The sequence below is a fragment of the Vulpes vulpes genome, chromosome 3 (genome assembly GCF_048418805.1).
Source record: "Vulpes vulpes isolate BD-2025 chromosome 3, VulVul3, whole genome shotgun sequence".
Taxonomy (NCBI): Eukaryota; Metazoa; Chordata; class Mammalia; order Carnivora; family Canidae; genus Vulpes; species Vulpes vulpes.
The window spans coordinates 121,258,275-121,283,752 of NC_132782.1; the positions used below are offsets into that span (position 1 = coordinate 121,258,275).

The 25,478-nt window shown below is 34.6% G+C and overlaps 1 protein-coding gene across 1 annotated transcript; it reads left to right on the forward strand.

Moving 5' to 3' along the window:
• Positions 1-864: 864 nt before the first annotated feature.
• On the forward strand, positions 865-22,329 carry LOC112918395 (glyceraldehyde-3-phosphate dehydrogenase-like). The gene is made up of 2 exons (XM_072751308.1): positions 865-938; positions 21,169-22,329. The coding sequence occupies exons 1-2, from the start codon at positions 865-867 to the stop codon at positions 22,211-22,213; spliced, it is 1,119 nt and encodes a 372-aa protein (XP_072607409.1). The 3' UTR covers positions 22,214-22,329.
• Positions 22,330-25,478: the final 3,149 nt, after the last annotated feature.

The window sequence follows — 25,478 nt, forward strand, 5'->3', positions numbered from 1 at the left end:
TTTAATAGCAGCAGAGAACAGTTTTGTGTGTGTGTAGTACAGCTCAGTGTATAACTCTCTATGTCCTTCCTTCTCTAAACTCTACTACGAATCGTGAAATCTAAAAACACAGGAACAATTTTCATTCCTCAGTGAATAGAAATGCTGAGTTATTAATATGTGTCTTTACCTGTCATTATCTCTGCTATTCATTAAATATGCTGTAACCTGTTTTTTATAAGGTCTATAATTTCCAGTTCAAAAATAAGGATATTGGAGTATAAAGAGGTTCAGTGAATTGCCCACATTGAAATTTATATGGGAAGAACTGATATTTGATCTCACTTTTTGCTGAGTTTCAAAATATGAGCTTTTTCAACTACAACAAAGTCTAAGAAAAAAGAGTCTTTAAACCAGTGTCCATTTAGTTAGAGGAAATAAACTTCATTCATCAAATCATATCAATCAATATTTACTGATTGCATATAAGGGATCTGTAATGGGCTGCCCACAGGGAGAGATTAACATATAATAAAGGGTATGGAGAAATCAGATTTAAGAAATATACATAAAGTTGTGTATAATCAACATTTATTTTTAAAAAATAAAAGAAATAGGGGCACTGGGGTGGCTCATTTGTTAAGTGTCTGACTCTTAGTTTTGGTGTAGGTGGTAATCTTAGGGTACTGGGATTGAGTCCCGCATGAGGATCCATGCTCAGCAGGGAGTCGGCTTGAGATTCTCTCTTCCTTTCTCTCTGCCTCTCCCCTCCGCTTGTCCTTTCTCTCTCTCTCTCTCTCTCTCTCAATCTCTCTCTGTCTCTCTCTCTCAAAATAAATAAATAAATATTTTTTAAAAAAGAAAAGAAAGAAAATTACAACAACAATGAAGTATTGCCAGGATTCCAAAAAGGAAATTCGAATTCCTGTGTCCTATCCTCAAGATTCAGTAAGACTGTGGTAAGGCCTTAGAATCTATATATTTTTATTATAAATCTCAGCTGGTTATTATATATTTAGTCATAGACAATATTTTGACAGCCATTGTTCTAAAACCAGAAGATTATGAAAGAGGGTGCTTTACTAATTAAATGCAAATATCAGAGAGCAAAATAATTGCATTGCTCTGTTACTGACAACTTGACTACTATCAGCAGTTCAGAATGTCTATACAATTTACAACCAGACTTCACATAAAGAATACTACAAAAAAAGGGGGGGGCATACACTGAAAGAATGTGTCATGCTTTATTCTGCCAAAGACTGACTAGAATTTGGCAGACATACTTATCTATCTAGGACTTTGAAAGGAGAACAGGTATTTATATCCACAAAACTTCAATAACAGAAATAGACCGTAACCTTTGTGAGATGCCTCAGGAGACACGGACGTATAAGATGTCCCCCTCCCTATTGCTCAATAAGTAAAAAACGTGGTCTGTAGAAATTTCACAGAACTTATTATTTATATACAGTAGTTTTCAAACTATTTCAGAATATGTCCAATGGAAACATACAATTACTGCAACAACAGAATTATTTGAAAAATATCATTTGGCTTAGTAATGGAGGATTCTTATATGTATAAAATGTATTGCAAAAAATAAATAAAATAAAATGTATTGCATTTTTTATACCTATCAACTTACTCATATGCTGTAAATAGATGTAAATAAATGTGAGATTATTCAACTTCTATTTTTGCACAGTGTAACTTAGAATTAATTATTTAAAATTTTACCTTTGATTTTATTCTTTTGTAATCATTAATATGTACATTCTTTTATCAATTTTTATAAAAATAGATTGGATATTGAAATGGGGAAATTAAATTTGGTGTATAATCTTTTTTCTTTTAATAGAGTCTTAAGATTAGTATATACTCTATTTCATCATTTCCACTGTTTATAAATGAATGTGGGGATCCCTGGGTGGCGCAGCGGTTTGGCGCCGGCCTTTGGCCCAGGGCGCGATCCTGGAGACCCCGGATCGAATCCCACATCAGGTTCCCGGTGCATGGAGCCTGCCTTCTCCCTCTGCCTGTGTCTCTGCCTCTCTCTCTCTCTCTCTGTGACTATCATAAATAAAATAAAAAAAATATATAAATGAATGTGTGTTAATAAACATGTGTGTATATTTTAATACCACGTGCATATATTACCAACTAATGGAAATATACAAATATGTCATATAAAATACATGCTAAATTTGTTCTTAATGCTAGATGATTGAATATGGGTATCTAAGACTTTTATATTTATTATTTGATACATGTACTTAAAACAAAATTTTGCCTAAAATGTGGTGTATTTTAAAAGTACTTTAAGTCCTACAATATTTTTGTGTGGGAGCCTTATGAAAACTTTTAGTCGTGAAAGCCATTCAGTTAAATGTGTATCTCAGAATGTGAAATATCTGATGTCTGTCAAAGAAAAGATGATTTTCAATAAAGATTTTGGGTTCTAACTCAGTTGTCATCTTATTACTATTGTTTATGTCACTTAGTACTGTTTCAATGGCTTTTGATTTTATTATGTTAATCTGTATAAAAGCTTGAATAAGAGACTCATTCTAAGTAAGACAATTAATAAGTTTCATAGCAAGAGAAACAACCACCACTACTTGATTAATAAAGATTGGCCTTGGAGAGTCACTAAACTAAGATGGATTGCCAGCAGAAAGGGAAAAACTTAGAAGAGGAAACAAAGAACACCATAATAAATAAATAAATAGATAGATGATAGATAGATAGATGATAGATGATAGATAGATGAGATAGATAGATAGATAGATAGATAGATAGATAGATAGATAGATATAGATGGATGGATGAATATCTTGAGGGCAAAAGAAAACCAAATGACAGAGTGAAAAAGAGTAACATAAAGAGAGTGGAATTATTTAATGAAACAGTGAAAGAAGTCAAAAGCTTTAAATGTGACTAGCTCAGCCTTGACATTCTCCTCAGGTTGAACAGACTTTAGACAAGTGTCTTTTGACTACAGTCCCCCCGACCTAGACCTAGTCTTCCTAGAGCACTTAAGCCAGAAGTTATAAATTTCTTCTCTTTTCTTCTTTGAGATGTAAATCTTCTCCCAGGCTCTTACCAGTTTAACAACCCAAGGTTCTGCCAGCCATGCCTTTGAAATATAATCAGAAAAGATAATGACTGTGTCTTTCTGTCTCTGTGGGAGGATAGGAACCTAACTCTAGGAAGTTCCAATTAGCAAACACAAATGGACTAATCACATTGACCTACTTCTCCCCTAGTGTCCTCCAGTACTTGCCATTTGTTCACCTCAATGCTTAGAAGCTCTCCTACCTTTTGTTTCAGCGGAATTGAGTTCAATCTCTCTGCTGTTAACAATAGTCTTGAATAAAGTCTTTCCTGCCTGTTTCACTTGCCTGGTGCAAATTTTCTTTGACAAATCTTACCAGTGCTACAAATGATAGACTCTGTTGTTATTTTAATAAAATATGTAAGGGGTATTCTTTCCTTTTCTTTCTTTCTTTTTTTTTTTTTTATTTTCTCCTTCTTCCTATAGGAACCTATAGGTTCTTCTCTTCATTCTTTTTTCTTATGGCATATATGTCTTTTAAATGTCACTATCTGGCTAAAAAGGTCATTGACCCAGTTATGACAACAATTATGCTGGAAATCAGAAGTGAGATGTCATAATTCTCCTTTCAGTATTTCAGATTTTACCACAGCTGACAAATGTTTTTGACAAATATTCTATTCTAATATAATGGAACCCCCAGTAATACTGGATTAGGTCTGAATAATTACCTCTATCTTTAAAGTCATGAAAGGATTGAGAGGAACATATGTATGTGTGTGTATATATATGTACATATATATTTAAATAATACTTTCTTTTTCTACTACTACTCAATAGTAGTAGAAAAATAATACTACTTTTAATAAAAGTACTTGTTAATAAAAGTACTAACAATAGTACTTTTAAATGATTTTTTAAAAAATATTATTCCTTATTAATTCTACATTCAAAAACTTCACAAGGCCTAATTGCAGTTTTTTCAGATTACTTTGAAGCAAATTATTGTTTCTAACTCTCTGTTTATAGTTTTCCCCTCCTAGTCCATTTCTTTCAATTCTCATTTTCTATATTTCTAAGCATTTCCCTTATGTTTTCTTAAGAACAGACCCTGTAATCCCTAGGAGATCAGTACTCCCTGAAGTTTGATTTTCATCCTGATTAGCTATACCAAGATTCAAACTGTGATCTGTGTTGAACACTGGGTCTATCCTACTTACACCCTGGTGAGTTGAGCTCAGAAGCTATTTGTTAGTTTGGTTAAAATGCAGTAATAGATTTGCTATATAAAATTTCTATTAAATATATGTGATTCCTTGAAAAATAACTAAATAAAATAATAAAATTAAATTAATAATTGAATTAAATAAATAATTAAATTAAAAATAAGTATATAAAAAATAAGTAAAACTACATGAAATATTCTAAATAATTATAACAAGCAGTTATTTCCCTTCCATTAGAATTAATGAGTAGTTAGTAGTTTTGTAAAGTTTTCTGAGTTGTTCAGAAAAGAAGTATATTTTTAAAAATTAAAAAACTCAGGGTTATACCTTCCAAACATGAAGAAAAACATAAAACCTCTCCAAACCTACCCTAATTTTTAATGCCTTCAAAGAGATCAGCTCATTAAAAATTAGGACTATCTTATTATACTCAATTTATTTTAAAATTATATTGTCCTTTATTATCAGCTTCCACTGATTTCTCAACCATAAGATTAAATCTGTTTTAGTCTATCCTCTTCATACAATTTGAACATTATATTCATGGCATTGATTTTCATTTTTGCAAATTTATCCACCATGTCTTAGTTCTTAAAGTTCCAACATGTATTGTAAAAAAAGACTTAGCTTAACATAGATAAACATTATTGCCCTTTTCCACACTTTAATTGGTCTATTTTCAGGCACTTCTTTCATTATTATTGACTTTATATTCTTTTACATTTTTAAAAATTTCCTCTAGATTCGATTCTATGTTTACATCTTACGTGAAGTCAAATTGGACATGGAGTATTTAAATCATCACTTAAAAGGTGATTGTTGGGGATCCCTGGGTGACTCAGCAGTTAAGCACCTACCTTGGCCCAGGGCGTGATCCTGGAGACCCAGGATCAAGTCTCACATCAGGCTCCCTGCATGGAGCCTGCTTCTCCCTCTGCCTGTGTCTCTGCCTCTCTCTCTCTCTCTCTCTCTCTCATGAATAAATAAATAAATAAAATCTTTAAAAATAAATAAATAAAAGGTGATTGTTAATTATTTTATGATATTACACCTGCTTCATTCTCAAAATATTATTTATGATTTTCACACTTTGTGAACAATATCCGTCATCAAATACAATTAACTCACAAATTTAGAATGTAAAAGCTAAATTGTCCATCAAAAATAGGAAAAATTTTGAAACTCTGAAAATTTATTGATATTCAAGTTTTAAAAAGTTACAACATAATGATTATAGTTATAATAATGATTAAGCACAATCGAAGGCTTAGTCTGTGATTAGGACTTTTATAAGTGCTTTATGTATTTTAACTCATTTGATCCTCCAACTAACACTAAAAGTTAACCCTCCATCATACAAATATGGTGGTGATCCCAAGAGATAGATGCCACCCATGTTAAGGGAAAAACTATGAAATTTGTGATATTCTTAGTTGCTTTTATTTACATTTAAGGTTTCTATTCATTGTTCTTGGATTGAAAAACAAGACTTTTCTATGCTCTCCATTTTCTTTATTTTGAATTAGAAAGGTCCCAAACAAAGTTATAGACTAGACAGTAGTTGTTTCTTTTAAAGCAATGGGATCCCTGGGTGGCGCAGCGGTTTGGCGCCTGCCTTTGGCCCAGGGCGTGATCCTGAAGACCCGGGATTGAGTCCCACATCGGGCTCCCGGTGCATGGAGCCTGCTTCTCCCTCTCTCTGCCTTTCTCTCTCTCTCTTTCTCTCTCTCTCTCTCTCTCTCTCTCTCTGTGTGTGTGGGTTGTGTGACTATCATTAATTAATTAATTAATTAATTAATTAAAAAAAAAAAAGCAATGTGACATAGCAGTATAACAGTATTTGTGCCAATATGAACATTGTTTAAATATACAACTATTGTTTACTAATTTATTCAATAGCTTATGCAAGTTTCCAGTATAATATCAGTGTTTTCCCTCCTACATAATGGTATTGGAAGGCTGTGGGTGTTGTGAATAGTAAGTAAAATAACTTTATATAAAATCACTACCGTAGAGAAGAAAATTTATAAAAGTCCCTCTTTCTTTCCTTCAAGTGTTAAAGCTTTCCCACGACCAGTTTTCCTTCCTTCAGTACATTACATGCCCGAGGAATTACTTTTTTCCTGTTACTGTTTTGGGGAGCATTCCATATATTTGAATCATTAGAGCTGAGTTAAGGAAATCACTTATTTTTATGACCACAGTTAATATAAAATGTATTGTGTAAGACACACACAATATTTAGTTTGAAGTGTGCACATACGACAAAATGAAAGAATTTATGGCATAACCAAATTAAAGGAAAGGTTAAAATAAACTGGAAAAAAATATGGTTTCAGGAATATTTGAAAAAGGGACTCAGATTCTGTCACTAATCTCTTTCTAATACCATGGCTGTGTCTATGTGTGTACAGTAAAGAATTTAGTCCAAATTGCAGTTTGGCCTTTGTGCTTGGGTTCTGGAAGGTAATCGCTAAGTCTTTGGGATGCCATGCTTGTTAGTGTGATTTTGTTTGGATCACCCAGGTATTTTAATAGTGCAATTTAGGATGGAACTGGCCACACAAGATAATCTAACAATATGATATAGGGTCAGGGCTTTGGGTCACATGGTATAAGCTTGACCTCTCAAGGGATTGGAGACTGTGATCAGTTACTTGGGGAGTCAATTTTGTCCATGAGGGAGTCCCAATAAAGACTCTGGACTCAAGACTCAGGTGAGCTTTCCTGCTGGCAATACTCCACATACTATCCTACAGCAATGCCAGGAACATAACATTGTCCATGATGTCACAGGGAGAATACAATGGGAAGATCCATGTTCGGAACTTTCTTGGACTCTGCCGTTTCTCTGCCCTTGATGACCTTAATCCTTCTCTTTTCGCTGTCATAAATCTTAACTATGAATGTAACAGTCTTCAGTGAGTACTTCAAGCCTTTCTAGGGAATTATTAAGCCTAAGGATGGTTTAGGGTATCCCCAAAGTTGCAAAGCATGAGGAGAGAGAGCAGCCTTTTTGAACTCCTCCTTAACTTTGCAATTTGTCAGTTTTATACATTTAATGCCTCGTGGGAAATATATCCACCAAGAACATTTGATTTTCTATACTGTGATAGAAATGATATATTCAGCATATTCTTCTCCTCTCCCTATCTTACCAGTCAACATTTTCTAGCCTCTTGTAGATATTGGTAAGATTATGTGCCTCGTTTCCATCACTGGACAAAGAGCACAAGTCAGACCTAACATCAAGGCCCAGACCGTTAATTATGGGAATGTCTTCTTCAAAGTCCTTCTCATTTTACATCCAACTATCAGCTAGATGCCACTAAGGCAATCTCAAATATATATATGAAAGATTCTAGAAAGGAAGAAAAGTGGAAGGCTAAAAATTCTGTATGCAACATCTGCTTCCTGAGCCACAACCACCTGGCAACAATGACTTTGGTGTGAGTGAAAATTTTATCTTTATGTTGTTAAATCAGATTTTGGAATTTGTTATTCAGCATAATGTAGCATAACTTGACTAAACCATCATACCCATGCTCAACCAATCTAGAGAGAATGACCACTCTCTGTCTCTTTATTAAATTCAGGGAAAGGCACACTGATTGGCCTAATTTGAGTTCAGGGACATAACCTCACCCCCACCTCCACCCCCACTTTCCACTGCCTGAAAGAGAGTGCCTGCTCAGCTTGTACTAGCATAAAGGACTCCACTGGAAATATATAACGAAGAGGAAAAGAAGGTCTTAAAAAAAATAGGTGCTAGGCAGTTAATCTTATTTTTGTTCATTATTATGGAGTTTGGGATTCTGGTTTTGTTTCTAAGATGATTTGCTGCTACTAAAATTTATGTCTGCTCTGAATGAATGTTCATTTTATTGCTATATGAAATATGCAAATTGTAAATCCAAGCCATATTTCATCAAGGCAAATAATATCTATTATTCTGAATGTATATTTGAATGTATAGGCATGAAACTTTGGTCACCTATGTGTTAATTACTCCCTACTTTTACCTGCATTGATTGTTTCCAGTTGCATCTATGTAGAGGAGTTAAATTTAATCAAAAGTAAAAGGCATGATTGATCCAATCAGCCTGCTCAGTCTGTATGGGGCACTTGAGATCAAAGTGGGGCTTTCAAGTTTAATTAAATCCAGCAGTCTTGTATACTTTAAGTTTAGTATTTACACATGCCCTACCTTTAGGCTTGATTTTTCTCCCTCCCACTTTGAACTTACTCACTGTTTTAGTTTGTTTAGCTACAACATTTGATCTCAGATAGAAGCCAGACATTTCAGAATTTGTTCTTGAGGTACAAAGCTTTATTAAGATAATCACAAATATAATAGGCTCTGCACCTTCTTTAAAATGCTTAGTAATATGTTTCACATCTTCCCAGCAGCAAACTGCAAATGGAAAGTAAATGGCATCAAAAATGTTGATAGGCATCAAAAATAAGGACAAACATTATATGGTCTCATTCATTCAGGGAATATAAAAAAAATAATGAAAGGGATTACAAGGGAAAGGAGAGAAAATGAGTGGGAAATATCAGAGAGGGAGACAGAACATGAGAGACTCCTAACTCTGGGAAACGAACAAGTGGTAGTGGAAGGGGAGGTGGGTGGGGGCTTGGGGTGACTGGGTGACAGGCACTTAACAGGATGAACACTGGGTGATATGCTATATGTTGGCAAATTGAACTCCAATAAAAAAAATAAAAAACAATAATAATAAAATGTTGAGAGGGGCAGCCTGGGTGGCTCAATGATTTAGCGCTGCCTTTGGCTCAGGGCATGATCCTGGAGGCCCGGGAGCCTGCTTCTCCCTCTGCCTGTGTCTCTGTCTCTCTCTCTCTCTCTCTCTCTCTGTGTGTGTGTCTCTCATGAATAAATAAATAACATATTTGAAAAACAAAAACAAAAAAGTTGATAGATTTCAACTATATAAGAGTGCTGAGAAAACTAATCATAGTTTTCAAGCTAAATATTAAGGTACTGATCTTCTTATATCAGTCTGACTCATTGCTGGTTGCTTGCACAAGTACTATATCATCTTGTTTTCCCATCTCTATAAAGCAGGTATTAATTCTTAACTGTAAAGAACAAAGTGATGGTTCCCAGAGGGGAGATAGACAGGAGAATGGGTTAGATAGGTAATGGGGATTAAGAAGCATACTTCTGAGGAGCAACAAGTGTTGTATGCAAGCGACGAATCACTAAATTGTACACCTGAAACTAGTATTATACTGTATGTTAGCTAACTGGAATTTAAATTAAAACTTGGGAAAAAATAAGGTAGGTATTATTAGCTTGACTACAAATGAGGAAATGGAAACCCAGAGTGATGAAGTAATTTAGCTCTGTTTATGCACTTAGTGATTGTGCCCATTTCAAAATCTTACCATTTGAAATTAAATGAAATTAAATTTAGTATTGGCATGGCTTTTAAATGAATTTAAATGAAACGACAACTATTAGATTCATGAAAGATTATTAAACATGAGAGATATTATATGTTAAAATATTGATTTCCTCGAAGGAAAACCTTAATGCCATTGCTTTTTGAATGGGAGATTCCGGAGTTAAGTATACATTATTTGAAAGGTATTTCTCTATTTTAAGCTATTGAGTAAGTCTTCTGTAATAGAGATTTGAACTATTCTTGAATAATACTGAAACATTTTACTCATACTTGTAACTATATTTTCATAACATATACTTAGGCAATGCATTATAGAATGACTTTTGATTTTAGTGAATTTGCTAAAAGAAAAAAAACTTTTGAAAAATTACTAAAATCTATGATGTTTGTAACTACAGCTTAAAGATACTTTTTATCTTATGAAAAATAAAAAATAAAAATAACTGCCATGTACTGATGGATTATATCCATTACTAGTTCATTCATCCTTTACCTTACCAAATATGGGAGCTACTCAAAATTAAGTTCCAGGCTACCTTTTTAAGTCTGTTCCCTTTTCTTCGGTATTCACATATAACTTTTTCTCAATATTTTTTATTCATTTTCTTCAAAGGGCTTACATATTTTGAATCAGTTTTATAAAAATGTTAGAACTTTTCAAGGACATTTTGTAGTTAGCTTATTTTTTATAACTTAAACAGAAATAATGTCTCTAATGTACTAACTGCCTTTTAATAATTTCATGCGAAGATAAAATTACTTAATATAAATCATATATTTTATTATTACCAGGTATAGAAACTTTAGGACACTGAAATTCATTAGTTGTATTGTCTGGGAAGAAAAATTGCAATATATGAAAATATATGCAAATAAAGACAGTGCTGGGTTTCAACTTATCTCTGATCTTACAGATCCTTTCCTTCACTTGGAAAATGGTGATAATAAATTCAAGATCAAATGGCTATTCTGAGGCTTGAGAGTACACACACACACACACACACACACACACTTAGTACACAGTTGAGAAGGACATAGGTGATTATAGTTAAGCAAATGGGTAAAAGAGATAATTTCAGATATTCATTCTGATCTAAAATGTAAATTAATTGAGTGTAACTAGTGATGATGAAAAACCTACTTTAATTGATGGAAGAAGAGAAATGACATTTTTGCTAAGGAGTAGAATATGGGGTGTTAATGGATATTTAAGAAGAGGAACATACTTTTAGTGGGTAGAAGAGCCAACAAACTCTGAAACTGCAATAGAATTTCAAGTCAATTTTATGTTTGTTCTAGAAGTTGTGCTCATAACATTAAGTATATCCAATCATCACAGCTATAGTTTTTTTTCAGGTAAATTCAGCCTTGTAAATACTGGTATGTAGAGTAAGTAAATAGCTAAGTGGTTCTAACCACAGTTGCTGTGCTGCTTCTTCCTTAGTGACTATAAGGAGGAAAAAAAAGAAAAAGACCACTCAGTAGTGTGTGCATAGGACTTCATGTATGAAAGACGTGAGTAATTATAAAGAAGGGTAGAGGTTAAAGGATAAGCAGTTCTCTTGAAGTAAAGAATTGAATGGCAAAGGGCATTTGAATTTATATTGAATCTATATTCTAAAGAAGTGTCCATCCAGTTCAAGTTCTATTTTGCTAATATGAACTACAAAATTTGTCTCTACAAGAACAAAAGTTATAAATATAGAGCATATAATTAGTATGAAAGACATAAATATAAAGTCTCTGCTTGGTATTCAATTGCCAAATGGCATTTGTCAAGTTAAAAGGACGCAGGAACACATGTAGGCCTGAATAAGGCAGAGATGCCAAATGCTGGGTAAAAGAGAGGATGTGTGCAGTGCTTGTCTACCTGTAGTTTTGCAACCCTCACAAGTTCACCACTAAATTCAACAACTTCCTTATTCAACAGTTTGCTTTTCCTCTATACAGGGCACATAGTATGTTCTGCTTCTATTTATCCAATACTTCCGAGTGCTAACACAGGTGAATGACAAAAATAACAAAATAGGAATTTCAAAAAATAAGTATGATAAAATTTGCTATTTTTTTTAAGTTGGAAAGAGGGCAAATGGAAATTGACAGGAAAAGAGTGAAGGAAGGGGAAAGAATATAATATGGTGAAGGCATGGATAGGACAACGGATACTTATAAAATCTAGGAGAAGAGGAGTGAAAGAAAAGCTAATCCAGGTTAGATAGACACAAAAGAAAAAAATAGGGAGACTGTTCCTATGAAATTAAGGGGATAGAGTTAGTTAGGAGGACATTTTTTTCTGCGTAAAGGAACAAAGACTGTTTTATGTGGTATAGAGAATATATCAGTATTAATAATAAGATTAACTCTCTTAGAAGCAAAGACATTCTACTGTCACATTGCTCAGACTAGAATAATGGGCAAAACACTCCAAACATACACAACACACACACACACACACACACACACACACACACACACACGATCTTTATTTTTTTTTTCAGTTTAAATTACTACTGAAAGCTCAGCTGCTCACCTAATAACCTCACCTAATCTAGTAGTACTTGCAACACTAGAAAAAGCTTATGTCTGTTGCCTTTTTAAGCTTTAATCTGACCTCAGCTGTTTGGATCATATTTTAGTGTAAAGAGACCATGTCATTTGGGGGATGACTGGTTTTATGTCATTTGAGAAACCAGAATCACCTCAAGATGACATTTCTTTTTTCCTTTGACACATTCCCTTTTTCTTTTTCAAAACCACAAAAATCAAAAGAAATGCTGAAATCTCCTTCTTTTGTGTTTTCCAACTTGCTTTCCTAGTACTGTTCAAAACAGTGACCTTAGAATTCTAAAAAGTCTAAAAATGATTTGGAGAAAACTTTCCAGCTGATGTTGTTTGATATGTTTTCAGACCAAGACGTTGCAGACGGAATCTCAAGCTAATTGAAAACTCCACAGGCGCAAATTTTTGTGTAATGAACTAAACTAAATGACCCATTACAATGACTGGAGTGAATATAATTTGGTGCCAGAAATTCCCAAGTGTACCCCACTCATTCTCTAAAACTAAATACACACAAGCCAAGCATCATATGCATTGTAGTTGATTTTGGTGACTATTATAATTTTTCTCTTGTTGCTTGATGTTCCAGCTGTGAAGAAGGTGAATTAGTTAGCCATTTCATGTAATTTGAACTGTTAGATAAAGGACTCTTCTAAAATATCATTCGAAGATTTGTCATAAAGAATTCATTCTCAATTCACACATGCAACAATTATTCATTCTTTTATTCATTCATCCAGGAACCGCTCCTTAAGCTTCTCCCTAAGTTTAGTGCCTAAAATAGGCACTATTCTAGGTCCCAAAGATGTGGCTCTGAGCAGAATAAATGTCCTGCTGCAGCAGAGCTTATACTTACACATATAAACTGATTTAAAAAGGAGAATATATCATTAACACAAGTAAGGAAATGACAAAAGTAGTGGCAGCAAGAATCTCTAGGGCACTACACACTCTGCAGGGCTGTATCTACTCATCATCAAAAATACAGTACATTGGGACACCTGGGTGGCTCAGTGGTTGAGCATCTGCCTTTGGCTCAGGGCATGATCCTGGGGTCCTGGGATCAAGTCCCACGTCAGGCTCCCTGCATGCAGCCTGCTTCTCCCTCTGCCTGTGTCTCTATGTCTCTCATGAATAAATAAATAAAATATTTTTAAAAAATACAGTAAATCTCATGAACCCCTACCAAAACCATGGTAGGATAGGAATAATATTAAAAGTATTGACAAGAATCACCTTCAGAAAGAATGACAGCAACTGAGCAACGTTTACTATAGTTGGGATCATGAACTGCTGAAACTATAGAAAGATCATTGATTAAATATGCAATTAAAATTAAAATATAAATAAGGGACATTTCTGTCAACCACAAAAATATCTATAGTATTATAATAGTAGCTTCCCCCAGACTAGAAGTTCATAAATCCGCCTGAGCTATAAATTGGCCTGGATTTGGAAGCTAATTAGAAATTGAGTAATCATGACAAGAAGAAAATGATTCTTCCTTTTCTTTTCTGAAATCAAGAGATGATTTCAGAAAACATTATCTGATATTCCTTTATTTAGTTTTTCCTCAGCAGTAAAATAGCTGAGAAAGAACCACAAACTAATTTCATAAACAGAGCCAATTATATAATTTATGTCATGATAAAGACAGAAAATTCTTACAAGTTACCTTTCCATGAGAATAAAGAAAAACTCAGAAGATGGCAATCGACAAAGATCACATGATCAGTGATGAGCTGGCTCTCTTGATATTGTAAATGGTCTTCAAGTTCTCAAAATTGCATCAATTCAAGGTTATTACTCCTTTAAATATGAATGAATGAATAAATGTGTGGGTACCTGCACGTGTATGCAGGCCTAAACACACACATCGTAACGTAATTGTTGTTTCTTTCCACAGAAAGTGACAATCAAGTTGAAAAGGGAAATGACACTGAATGTGAAGTAAAAAAAAATATCATTTGCTCGATAGTGGTACTTGGAGATGACTGTGGAAAGGCACATACCAAAATAGTAAAGGTTCAAATCTGCCGACATAGAAAATGAGATGGCATAGAATGGTCTCTATTCGTTGACTTACTTTTCCCTGTGACTATTACACATCAATTAATGAACTATATGAAGGACAGTCATATTTTTAAAGGATACAGTTTAATATATTTAAATGAGGGATGTAGTGGTCCATAGATACAAATCTAGATTTTAAGAATAGCTATTTGCTTTTCAAATTAATTTAATTATAATGTGTCTTAAATGTTAAATCTCATACTCCAATATTTATGATGCAAAAAAGGGAAAAAAACAAAATGAAAAGCCATCTTCTTGGTTGCTTCATCAATATTATAGATTAAAAATATCTTTATTTCACGTTAATAAGATTACCTCTTTCTTTTTTTTTTAAGATTTTATTTATTTATTAGTGAGAGGCACAGAGGGAGAGAGAGAGAGAAGCAGAGACACAGCAGAGGGAGAAGCAGGCTCCACGCAGGGAGCCCAACGTAGGACTCGATCTCAGGTCTCCAGGATCAGGCCCTGGGCTGAAGGTGGTGCTAGACCGCTGAGCCACCTGGGCTGCCCAATAAAATTACTTCTTACAGCTTGCATCTTTGTTTATCAGATTGATTATTGTACAAAATAATATTAAATTAAATATTAGATTTTTAATACCCACAGGTATTCAGTGAAATCAAGTGCTTTCAATTAATTAAGTTCTTTTTCTAATTCACTTATTTATTGCATGATTATTTAAACTATTACATTTTCTTTGTCAGCACTCTGAAAAAAATCTTAACTGATTTTATAATGTTTTACTCAAAATAGAAGTGATTTGGAATATGCTACTTTTCTATCCCAAATTTGAAGAAAACAAATCTCCCTTTTATTTGTCTTTTTGTCAGCTATATATTGTTTGAAGGTGTCATGTGAGTTTTGACATTATCATATAAACAGAAATAGATCACATCATGTCTTATCTAGCAATACTTTTGTCAAATTAATTTTAGTTGGAGTATAAGGTAGATCCATGCATATATATGTGTGAAGAGATTTTTCAAGGCATATTTCAATATTGCTAGTATTCATTTCTCACCAAAATAACATGAAACTCAAACATGGTTATTATATTTTCAGTGAAAAATGAATACTGTCTCAACAGGATGCTAATACTGGTAAGACCACAGATCATTTACAGAGAAGTTGAAGAGTAATAGAATTGGGCTGGTATACCTAATTTGTGTCTTTTTCCTGAATTATTATTATTTTATCTGTCATTTGGAAAATAGCAATATGACATTAGAAAACAAAAAATTCTACATCGGAGCCCTTAATTCAACATCAGATTCTTATAGATATCTGCCTTTATAAAAGATACATTTTAAAAAAGCCTTGTCCATCTTGTATTGTGCTCAGTATTGCACTAGATTCCTTAACCCATTTCACTTACCTGAAATTGTTTCATTTTAAAAATACAATATTTTGAACCATTATTACATGATTTTTTTATATCTTATCCAATATTTTGTTCTAAAGAAAACCTGGCATTTATTAGGATTTTTTTTTTTACTGAACCACATGTCATGCATATTTCACATATATGAGTGAAATAATTTTGAATTAAACTTTGAACATTAAGATGACAGATATCAATCTTTAAAAAGAATAAGTTACTTTCCCAGTAAGGAGTTACTAGAATGGGAGTCCATGTCTGACTTCAGAATCAAAGCTCTTCATACTCCATTTCTGATAAGGTTATTAAAATCAGACCAATGGACTCCTACTGAGAACTAAACATGATGAAATTTTAAAACAAGAAATAAAAAATAAGCGGAGAGAGGCAGAAAAGAAGAATCAACCAAATGGCCCTTTGAGGAGTGGTCAAATCTTAGAGAAGGAGAAGGGAAGCCACTAAAAGATGTGAACCATAATTTTGCAGTTACTCTCTCCTTCAGACCGTTTTCAAATCTGTTACCCATGGAGAGACACTGAGCATGCATGCAAAATATTTAAACTGAAATGGCAATGAAAAGGAAGACAAGGAACTGAGTATCCAATTCTGCTTTTTTCTTTTAAAATTTTATTCTGATTTCTAAAGTGCATAGGACAGAAGGCAAAGAATGGGAGCAGACCCGTTGAGGAGTAGACAATTTGAAGGTTTCTGGTAAATGAGTATGTATTTGAACTATTTTGAAATGTCCCTACATTTGCCCATATGCAATTAGATATTCCCTCTTAAGTGGCTCTGAAGTATTTTGTACACACATCTGTTACGTCACCTTTGTTAATGCATTTTAATTACGTTTTTTTTTTTAATTTTTTATTTATTTATGATAGTCACAGAGAGAGGAGAGAGAGAGAGAGAGAGAGAGAGAGAGACAGAGACAGAGACACAGGCAGAGAGAGAAGCAGGCTCCATGCACCGGGAGCCCGATGTGGGATTCGATCCCGGGTCTCCAGGATCGCGCCCTAGGCCAAAGGCCGGCGCTAAACCGCTGCGCCACCCAGGGATCCCCTAATTACGTTTTACACGTAAGACCATTCTCTCCCACCAACTTCTACCAGCCTGTGCTCCTGTAGGGGTAGAGATCTCATTTCAATCATTTATTTCATGATATAAACAGCATATGTAACAGATATGCTTTCTGGACATATGATGATGGTAGTTGTGAGTCCTAGAATAATAAAAAGGCTTCACAGAAGTATGAGATGTAGGCCAATTCTCAAATGATATTTAGGTAGAAGATAATCAAAAGTTATGAGAAATTTAAAAAAAAGTTATGGGAACTTCAAGGTGTAGCATAGAGAATATAATCCATAATATTGTAACAACATTGTATGGACACAGATGGTGACTACATTTATTGGGGTGAGCACTGAGTAACGCCTAAAATTGGTGAATTAATATGTTGTACACTTAAAACTAATATAATATTGTATGTCAACTACACATCAGTAATAATAAAAACAACAACAATAAAATATATGGGAAGTAGGCTCAGAGATTGCCAAATTTTCTAACTACCAGGCCAAGGAATTCTGACATTTTTCTGAAGACTTTCTTAAGAATTTCTAATGTCATTAAACATTTTAAAGAAAACAGAAATGAGATGGAAGCTTTTAATAAACTGAGCTAGTTTTGCTCTAAATTGTTCTCGCCTATAATCTAGGATGTTAAAGAAGTTTTAAATTGTCCTTAGTTTTAAAATATAATGCCCCTAGTAAATAATGCACTAAGCATTAAGCTTTAGATAAGGTTTTTGTATTCCTTTAACTGAATTTTTATGCTGACAATTTAGTAACTAATATATGTATTATGTTAAAAAGAATTATCTTTTCAATAATATATGACTTATTTTCTGGTGGATGCAGAATTTTTCTATGTCACAAAATCAACCGGAACCCAGAAAATAGCACCACTATCTTGTTACTGGCACTAATATCTAAGTATGATCATTGTTACTTTTTTGCCTAAATATATATATTGTCTTGGTTATTTGCGCAATGTTAGTGATAAAAAAAAAAATTCCATCACTGACATTTTAGAAAACAGAATAGTCAAACATTCCCTGTCGCTCTAATTAAAAAATAAATGGATCATTCATGATAAAGTTTCTATTTTAAACAGAACACTTAAAATTATATTAAGAAGAATTTTAAATTTAATTTGTAAATTTAAGAAACAATCCTGGTATCTCTGAGTACCTCCTTTGTGTGAAAAATCTATACATACGTTTAGGCACTTTGACAAAAAAAATATATGTATATATAGTTTTCTACCTTTTTAAAATTAAAGTGTTATTCTTCTAACGATCTGACAACTCACATAAATTCTGAACTACTTTTATGGGTGCTTTTCCATTATTTTTTGTTGCTTGCTAATTACTTTTCTTGCCCAATTTCATTTGCAGTTTGAATAAATAAACTGTTACTTTCTGCCTCTGGGTTACTAGAGGAATAGTCAATATGCAGCTGTAATAAAATCATAAATTTCTCTGAACAGGCAATTTCCAACTTATACTTCCACAGAGGGTTTTTAAATCTTTACTGTTAGAGAAACAACTTTATGAAACCTGCAAAGTTTTATGCTAATTTATGAAGCTTGGATTCAATGAAGATGGAATCAAATGATTGGTCGTTATACTTTGACATTGCAAAGAAAAATTGTACTGAAAATAAAAATGGACCCTTTTCTCACATTTATTTGACATATATTCCTCTCAAAATCAGTGAACGGGAGAATTGGTTTTGGTAGTGATCATTTAACTGTATGTTATTTGTGTGTCATCCAACTCAAAGGTTTGATAAACTTGGCTAATTTTAATAATTGATATTCAAAGTCAAATTTTTTTTGTTTTCTATTTTTGTTCCAATGCAATAGTAAATCAGTAAAGCATATCCACTATAACCAACAACTTCAGCCTTTAGTTTTTCTTTAATAAAATCCTAAATAAATTTTAAGGCATGTCTGTATTTCCAACTGAATTTGTTAGTGCTGAGATTTAAAAAATACATATATAAAATCTCATTCACAAAAAAATAATAAAATAAAATAAAATGTCATTTACAACATGATAAAATATATGGTAAAACTTAGAATCCTTTAAAGAAAAATGCATTTTTATTTGCACTTGTGAGCTTTAGTGATATTTTTCTTTTGAATATTCAACTTCACAAAGAGACATATACATCACAAATATAATTTTGCATAAATGATTGTGGAATATTCAATAACATAGTAAAATATATTTATAATTTTGGGTGAAGAAATTGTGAGGCATAAAGCCTCTCAAATGAAATTTGGCTTTTGAAACTTTATTCTAAGCAGATATATTTTAATTATTCAGAATTATCATATTTGTTTCTAAAACATTCTAGTAAGAAATGCTTTCTTGAAATACAAAGGCATATTCCAGATAATCAATTTCTCTAAAATGATGCTAAAGACTGGATCTTACTCTCTGAACCTCTTAAGGGTCAGATAAAGGACACATACTACCTCTTAAAGCAATTAGGTGACTCTCTTCTTTTGGCAAAATCTCTATTTAAAGTCTAACATGGAGGTGATAATGTCCTAGATAGTCTCCCTTATTCAACATTTGGATATATTTCTTTGGTCTCTGCTAAGGCTCCCCACCGGTTCTGGCTTTTAATAACATTAAAATGCACATAAGTTCAGCAATTTCCATTTACATGGGAGGAAAGGAAGAAGAAGGCTTCCAGGCCTATTAGTATAGGAAGATGTTTATAGAGAAGGGTCACACTCCTGGGGTCATTGTTCTGAAAACTTTTGGATAATTAGGCCAAAATTTGCATAAACATCAGAAATTTGGGATGCTCATTGAAAAGAGCTGTATGAAGTCATTTGCACAGTATTACTGTGATGAGCACCAAGGGGCTCTAGCCATGAGCTCATGTATCTTATTGATTATAACGAAAGAATAAGGAAGAGTTGACTAAAAGCAGAAAATGTGATATACATAAAATAATTAAAGAAAAATAGAGGGATTATGGAATATAAAATTATAAATAGACATAAAAATTAAAAGACATGAGAGAAAAGGGAATGACTGCAGAAAGGTATACTATATTCTGAGAGTAAAAAATGTTGGAAAACAAAAATAAATCACAATAAATCAAGTTTAGATTAACTCAAAGTGATTCTGTATACATTAGTAATGATTATGAGTTAATCATTAGTAATGATTATGAGATAATTTGTAAATATTTCATAATGGCCAATATGAATTTCCAGGTAGAACAATAAAAACTGCTGTGTAATTTTCTGGTACTTATGTTTAGAAGGACAATTGGGGGGCAGCCCAGGTGACTCGGTGGTTTAGTGCCACCATCATCCCCGAGCCTGATCCTGGGACCCAGGATCGAGTGCCATGTCAGGTTCCCTGCATGGAGCCTGCTCCTCCCTCTGCCTGTGTCTCTGCCTCTCTCTCTGTGTCTCTCATGAATAAATAAATAAAATCTTTTTAAAAAAAGGACAATTGGGATACAAACAATTAACAAACCAAAAACTTTTAAAACTATTGCTTTTCTGAATAAGTTTAAATTATTCTCTACAAAACCCAACCTAGCTTTAGTTTAATGAAAAGCTCACTTATTAGACATCAAAAGAATGGTTTGTATGCTATAAAATACATATTTACATAAACATATTGTATGAAATCCTTTTATTTAATATACTAAAAAATAAGTATATATCTTATAAATATTTTGGAATATATGAGTCAAACACTATTATCTTGTAAGAAATAATGTTTTAAAATTTATTTTAAAAATTAAATTGCTATTTTTGATAGTTTCATTAGGATTAAGAGTCCAGAGAGGGGGGCCAGCGTGGCATGATTAGTTAAATGATTGACTCTTGGTTTCAGCTCAGGTCTTGATTTCAGGGTCCTGAGACCATGACCCAGGATGGCCATTCAGAGAATGCTTGATATTCTCTCTCTCTGTCCCTCTGCTCCTCCCCACTGCTCCCTCTCTCTGGTTCTCTCTCGCTAAAATAAATAAATTGTAAAAAGAAAAAAAAAAAACAAGCAGAGTAAAGATTTTTCTATAACAAATCATTTCATTATTAACAAATGCTTCATCAAACTTGAAAAAAAATTCAGAAATCTTGCTCATTGACCAGAACAACATCATCATATACCAGGGATAATACCATCTCATTAAATACTGTAAAAATTTGTTTAGAGTTGTTGTAGATAAAACAATAACTCCCCAATGATGTCCACATTCTAACCTCCCATTCTAACCTTATCCAGGTGAGATGAGTACAACTACAAGGATCCTTAAGAGTGAAGAGTGTGTGACTACAGAATGGTCAGAGAGATCCACAATTGCTGGCTTTAAAGATGGAAGAAGGAGGCTCTCTACTCCCCCCCCCCACCCCATTCAACAGGCAGCCACATCTTCTGGTGCAGGGCCAGCCGTGTCCCCAAGACACAGTGGTGAAGGTCAGAACGAACAGATTTGGCCATATTGGGCGCCTGGTCACCAGGGCTGCTTTTAGCTCTGGCAAAGTGGATATTGTCATCATCAATGACCCCTTCATTGACCTCAATTACATGGTGTACATGTTCCAGTATGATTCTACCCACAACAAATTCCACAACACGGTCAAGGGTGAGAACAGGAAACTTGTCATCGATGGGAAATCCATCTCCATCTTCCAGGAGCGAGATCCTGCCAACATCAAATGGGGTGATGCTGGTGCTGAGTATGTTGTGGAGTCCACTGGGGTCTTCACCACCATGGAGAATGCTGGGGCTCACTTGAAGGGCAGGGCCAAGAGGGTCATCATCTCTGCTCCTTCTGCTGATGACCCCATATTTGTGATGGGCGTGAACCTTAAGAAGTATGACAACTCCCTCAACATTGTCAGCAATGCCTCCTGCACCACCAATTGCTTGGCTCCTCTGGCCAAAGCCATCCATGACCACTTTGGCATCATGAAGGGCCTCATGAACACCATCCATGCCATCACTGCCACCCAGAAGACCGTGGACGGCCCCTCTGGGAAGCTGTGGCATTATGGCCGAGGGGCTGCCCAGAACATCATCCCTGCTTCCACTGGCACCGCCAAGGCTGTGGGCATGGTCATCCCTGAGCTGAACAGAGAGCTCACTGGCATGGCCTTCCATGTCCCCACCCCCAACGTGTCAGTTGTGGATCTGACCTACCATCTGGAGAAAGCTGCCAAATATGACGACATCAAGAAGGTGGTGAAACGGGCATGGGAGGGCCCCCTCAAGAGTATCTTGAGCTACACTGAGAACCAGGTTGTCTCCTGCGACCTCAACAGTGGCACCCACTCTTCCACCTTCGATGCCAGGGCTGGCATTGCCCTCAATGACCACGTCAAGCTCATTTCCTGGTATGACAATGAATTTGGCTATAACAACCGGGTGGTGGACCTCATGGTCCACATGGCCTCCAAGGAATAAGAGCCTCCTGGACCACCATCCCCAGTAAGAATAAGAGGAAGAGAGAGGCCCTCAGCTGCTGGGGAATCCCTGCCCCAACTTAATCCCCCAACACACTGAGAATCTCCTGACCTCCAATTTACATCCGAGACCCCAAGGAAGGGGAGGGGCTTGAGGAGCCCTACCTTGTCAAGTACCATCAATAAAGTATACAGTACTACTGTACCCAGACAAAAAAAAAAAAAAAAGAAAGAAAGAAAGAAGGAGACCATAAATGGAGGAATGGAGGAGATCCCTGGAAGTTAGGAAAGGCATGGAAATTAATTTTTTCTGATAGTCTCCAGAAAGAAATACAGCCCTCTGGAATCTCTCTCTGGTTTTTAGCCCAACAAGATTTTAGCCCAACAAGACCTGTTTCAGGTCTTTTTTTTTTTTTTTTTTTTTAAGCAGGAGTTTTTTTTTTTTTTAATTTTTATTTATTTATGATAGTCACAGAGAGAGAGAGAGAGGCAGAGAGACACAGGCAGAGGGAGAAGCAGGCTCCATGCACCAGGAGCCCGATGTGGGATTCGATCCCGGGTCTCCAGGATCGCGCCCTGGGCCAAAGGCAGGCGCCAAACCGCTGCGCCACCCAGGGATCCCTGTTTCAAATTTTTAACCTGTACATTTTTACAACTGTAAAGTTATATTTTTCTATAATTTTGAGTCAAGAATTTTATTGTAATATGTTGTAGCAGCAATATAAAATTAATAGAGTTGCTAGATGTTTTTAAATTTTATTTTCATTTTTTCACACACATCCCACACAGTGTATAAAACATTAATGCATAATTTAATAATTGATTATAAAGATACTGTTACTACTAATCAGGTAAAGAAATAGAACATCGTTAGCTCCCCCCCCCCCCAAAAAAAATCTATCTTTCATTCCTTTTTGGTTATATCTCTCTTCTTTTCTCTAAAACATATAATGATCCCTAGCCTTTTGTTAGATTTTGACCTGCTTTAAAATTTTTATAAATAGAATTACACGGTTTGTAATTTTTCTCTATCTGACTTGACCTCTTTCACTTAATATACATTTTACAATACAATTTCTTTATGCATTTTGGATGTACATTATATTCGACTTTAATATAATTCCATGACAATAAATTAATTCCAATTTGAGCCTAACAATATTTTTAAACATGTATCATAATGTGTTTATTGTGGTGTGATATTTGGTTGGGAGTGAAAGTATATCCAACATAGATAAGACTCTCATATACAATGAAATAACAATGTTTTTTTCCTCTGCCTGATTTGAATATTTTTTTTTTATTTTAAATTTTCAAATGTTTACCTTTTTACCCATATGGTTTTATTTGCATTTTACACTGCTTGGGTATCATACAGTTCTTGAATTGTGGTTCAACATTAGTATTTTTTATTTACTTTTTTTTTAATTTATTTTTTATTGGTGTTCAATTTGCCAACATATAGAATAACACCCAGTGCTAACCCCATCAAGTGCCCCCCTCAGTGCCCGTCACCCAGTCACCCCTACCCCTACCCCTCCACCCCCCCTGCCCCCCACCCCTGCCCACCTCCCTTTCCACCACCCCTTGTTCATTTCCCAGAGTTAGGAGTCTCTCATGTTCTGTCACCCTTTCTGATACTTCCCACTCATTTTCTCTCCTTTCCCTTTTAATCCCTCAATTTCTTATATTCCCCAAATGAATGAGACCATATAATGTTTGTCCTTCTCCGATTGACTTATTTCACTCAACATAATACCCTCCAGTTCCATCCACGTCGAAGCAAATGGTGGGTATTTGTCATTTCTAATGGCTGAGGAATATTCCATTGTATACACAGACCACAGCTTCTTTATCCATCATCTTTCAATGGACCCTGAGGTTCCTTCCACAGTTTGGCTACTGTGGACATTGCTGCTATAAACATTGGGGTGCAGGAGTCCCGGCGTTTCACTGCATCTGTATCTTTGGGGTAAATCCCCAGCAGTGCAATTGCTGGGTCGTAGGGTAGCTCTATGTTTAATTAATTAACTTTTAAATTTCAGTATAATTAACCCACAGTGTCATTATTTTCAGGTATACAATGTAGTGATTCAACAAGTATTTTTTTTAAGATTTTATTTTTTGTTAAATATTTATTTATTTATTCATGAGAAACAGAGAGAGAGCAAAGACACAGGCAGAGGGAGGAGAACGCTCCATGCAGGGAGCCCAACGTGGGGTTCCATCTGGGGTCTCCTGGCTGCAGGCAGGTGCTAAACTGCTGAGCCACCTGGGCTGCCCTAAAGATTTCATTTTGAACTAAACTCTACACCTAATGAGGGACTCAGACTCAACCCTGAGATCAAAAACACATGCTCTACAGATTGAGCCAGCCAGGCACCCCTGTTTCAACAATTCTATACATTACTCAGTGCCCATTATGATAAGTGCATCCATCCTCCCCCCACCTCTCCTTTGATGACTACCAGTTTGTTCTCTATGTTTAAGAGTCTTTTTTTTATTGTTTATTTTGTACTTTGTTCATTTGTTTGATTTAATCTCCACATATAAGTGAAATCATATGGCATTTTTCTTTCTCTGACTTATTTCACTTACCGTTATATCTAGGTGCAAACATGCTTTTTGTAAATGGCAAGATTTCATTCTTTTTTATGACTGAATAGTATTTATCAAAAACACAAAGAACAAGTGTTGGTGAGAATGTGGAGGAAAAGGAACATTGTTGGTTGCAAACTGGTGCAGCCACTGTGGAAAACAGTACGTAGTCTCTTCAAAAAAAATAAATAAATAAATAAATAAAATTAAAAAAATAAAATTAAAAAAATAAATTACCATATGATTCAGTAATTCTACCACTGGAATTCAAAGAATACAAAAAAACACTATTTGAAAAGATACATGCCACACTACTTTCTTATGTTTTTTGCAGCATTTTTCAGAACAGCCACAATATGGAAGCAACCCAGTGCCATCAATAGATGAGTCAGGGCAGCCCAGATGGCTCAGTGGTTTAGCACCGCTTTCAGCCCAGGGTGTGATCCTGGACACCGGGGATTGAGTCCCATGTCGGGCTCCCTGCATGGAGCCTGCTTCTCCCTCTGCCTGTGTCTCTGCCTCTCTCTCTGTCCCTCATGAATAAATAAATAAATAAATAAATAAATAAATAAATAATAAATAAATAAATAAATAAATAAATAAAATCTTTAAAAAAATAGATGAATCAATGTCAGTATTTTAAATAAAAATTTTCAGCCAGTATTTGG

What these genes read in the sequence shown, in the direction of transcription:
- LOC112918395 (XM_072751308.1), top strand. Translation starts at nt 865, where the DNA reads ATGAAGTATTGCCAGGATTCCAAAAAGGAAATTCGAATTCCTGTGTCC. An exon ending in CAAGATTCAGTAAGACTGTG is followed by an intron (nt 939 to 21,168) that starts GTAAGGCCTTAG and finishes CCCATTCAACAG; the next exon opens with GCAGCCACATCTTCTGGTGC.